Source organism: Perna viridis, chromosome 7, assembly GCF_037379345.1.
Source record: "Perna viridis isolate PV_CMFRI_1.1 ecotype Kerala chromosome 7, ASM3737934v1, whole genome shotgun sequence".
Lineage (NCBI taxonomy): Eukaryota > Metazoa > Mollusca > Bivalvia > Mytilida > Mytilidae > Perna > Perna viridis.
Genome location: NC_142451.1, coordinates 2,731,141 through 2,734,355, shown reverse-complemented (window position 1 = coordinate 2,734,355; position 3,215 = coordinate 2,731,141). Strand labels below are relative to the sequence as shown.

Genomic DNA, 3,215 nt, shown 5'->3' with positions numbered 1-3,215 from the left:
CAATTGCATTTGACTAGGTTACCGACTGCTAAAAAACAAACTTTTGTAGAAGGTACATGTTATGTATCAAACCGAATGTCTTTACGTGTATATTACAAAGAGATACTTTTCAAGGGAAAGACCTTTCAATTGTTTAACAAACAGTTGACATACTAGTCTCTCATTGAATCTTGCGTGAATTGTTAAAGTCGAAAACCGTACTTAGTATATAATTTGTACTAGGTAATATTGAAACATTCGAATATGTTTGATCTATTTTTTTTTATTTTTGTAATGTTGCCTACTGGTTATTATTTTCATAAAAAAACTGCTACATAGTGTGATCTTTTTTTTCTCCCATATAGAAGTACATGATTTTGATAGAAAATTCAAAGTTGGTAGTAATAGACCCTTCTGTTTTAACGTTGCGGTAGTCGATGAGCATGCGTAGAGCATGCTCAATATACACTTCCGCGAGGAAAATTCTTTTTTTCTACCCAAGCTCTACCTCGCGGGTGTATATTGAGCATGATCACCAACTTACCACAAAAGGGTCTATTTAAAAAATCAGGGATGAAACAAACTTGCAAAATGGCTGACATTCTAACCCACAATGGCCCCACCCACCCAAAAGTAACAAGGTACAAATCTTTTAAATGAATCGCACTTAGCGATTCCCTAGTAGACTCTATTTTGCATTTATCAATAAATGTGCTGAATTAGCTGTTAATAACATGTCAATTTTTAAATAACCTAGTCACAAATTCATGGTAAAGATGAAGGAAGTCATGTGTTTACATTTGTTGTATATGAAAATCGTCAGTTCTGCGTGAAAAAAGGTAAAATAAAGGATGAAAAGTCATGAGCAAAATACAGTCTATCTTTACAATGGCAATCCCACATACTAGGAAGACGTTGACACCGACCAATCACCTATAATAATGTACACGATAATGTAAATAGAATCAATATGAATGTTCAGTTTGATGATAAATCATTTCACAGTATGTATCTAACTCATGCAAAGATGTTAAGGTGAAAAAAAACACCTGCTGTCCGTCCGCCTCTAATAATGACTCAAAAACAAGTTAAGTAGCATTGTTCGATAACTCAAGATACTCATACAAAGAAGAATTTTACAGATTTTCGGTGTAATGTATGAAAGCAGTAAATTTGTATGCACCTTAAGCCCTACTAGCCAGGACATTAAAATAATATAAATAGCATAAATTGTGACGTTTGTCATTATATATATTGTTCATATGAGTAAAATGTTAGTCTGTCAGACACAATAAAAATGTATCTTTGCACTAACTAAACAGAGAAATATAAAACAAAATTATTACCACAAAATAGGAAAAAATGGGTGAATAGATATTGGATTCTCTAAACAAAATGATTTATTAAATCGACCTCTTTAAAGAATGGTACAGCAGCAGCTCTCCGAGTCCTGTCGTTGATATGAAGGTCTTGTATAAGATGGTTGTTGATGGTACTGATTAGCAGTAGGACGGTTATAAGCAATGGCCGGTTGGTTGTATTGTTGTTGAGTTGGTGTTTGGTAGTAGGTCAAAGCTTGTTGGTAATATCCAGTTGTTTCAGGCGTTGTGTTAATGTGCGTCGGTTCGGCATCGTCATCATCATTTAGGAAGAATTTCATTGGTTGGATATAGTTTCTATATAGCCATGACGAGTTATATACCATTACTTTTTTCACAGCTACACGTTTTTCACCAACAAATACTGATTCAGAGGCTGCAAATGTCATTGTCTCAGCGTTAATGTTGTAGAACTCATTATCTCTTCCAGCCGTGGAACGAACGTTCTCGTTAAGAAGCAAACATTTTCCCGTAAGTGCCACTGGATTTAACTTGGCACATAAAAGTAAAAGTAAAACCTTGTCTTCGTCACTAAGAAGAAAAAAAACATCATAATTGGTGAGTCGGTTTAATCCTGGTTCATCTAGACTAAGTACAGTGCACATACAATTAAGATAGTACATAAGTCTTGCTAGTGGATTGTCTGGTATTCCTACCGTAGTAGAAGTGTTTTCTACACCTACCCTGTTTCGGTTTAATACAAGCGCCATTTCGGTCTCATGTAGATTATACTTAAGGCGGAAGTAAAATTAATGGCTCGTAGATCCTAGTTTATCTAAACTGTCATTTTGCCAGCACTCCACAGTTTAGTTTAGTTTCGCACTTTTGGCTAGGGATGAAAAATGACATGAATGGAAACCGGTAGTTGCTATAGTGATTAAAAATGAAGAATCTATTGTTAATAAAACATTTTCTGAAAAAAAGGGGACTTTTAAAAGTATTTTGCAATGTTTTATATATATTCAATGTTGAAGGGGCTTTTTTTCAATGACAATTTGACTTCATTGTGAAAGTGAAAGTAAGTCAATTTTTTACCATGCTAAATTTAATAAGTGGATTACAAAGTGAAATAGCTCAAAATCTAACCGGCGATGCCCATATGAGGAAGGGGTTTTTGAAGGGAAAAGTTTGAACAGTTTCAGGGATTGAAATAAAAATTTCAGATATTTTGCGGGAAATTTGATATTTTTAAACCTGATTTTATGAACTTTTTTGCAAATTTTCGCATATTTTTGCATGGTTTCTATGGTAACACTATATGCTGTGGGTAATTTTTTTCCAGAAAATTTTTACTGCATCCTGAAGGCCTTGGCTTGAGCTATTTCTAGATATATAGATTTACAGATGCTTGACAATTTTTTAAAGTGATAAATGTTACAAAGCATCAGATTACAAGACCAAAATCAGGCAGTTCTACAATACTGTGGAGTGCTGGCTTAAAGGGAACTGCCTATACCCCTACACATTTAAAAAAATTGCTTTACACCTTAGAAACTAGTGTTTTTATGCTATGCTTTGATACAAGGGTTAAAACAATGTAACTTATGGCATGGACCTATGTTGTTGTTAGCTAATAAGTCCCTAGCAACCAAGTATGCAGATTTTTTGCAAAGTTAACAGAATAATCATTGAACTAATTCATGTGTGAATATGGCTCTTGCCATCACAAAGAATGAAATATATTTTTAAAAGCTAAATATTTGCGCAGGTTACATGTAAAACAGTTAACCGGGCAACTTTTAAGTGCACAATAAGCAAAGGTTTAATAACCTTAGACCTGGAGTGGGCGTTTTAGTATTTGGTTTTCAGTTCATTCAGATTTCTGTGATTTTTCATGTGATGAGCTTCAAATGCACT

At 34.0% G+C, this 3,215-nt stretch overlaps 1 protein-coding gene across 1 annotated transcript; it reads right to left on the bottom strand.

The window, feature by feature from the left end:
* Positions 1–627: 627 nt before the first annotated feature.
* Positions 628–2,165, bottom strand: LOC148610955 (uncharacterized). Its single transcript, XM_088590904.1, has one exon. The coding sequence runs from the start codon at positions 2,066–2,068 to the stop codon at positions 1,397–1,399; it is 672 nt and encodes a 223-aa protein (XP_088447030.1). The 5' UTR covers positions 2,069–2,165; the 3' UTR covers positions 628–1,396.
* Between the last annotated feature and the right edge of the window lie 1,050 nt (positions 2,166–3,215).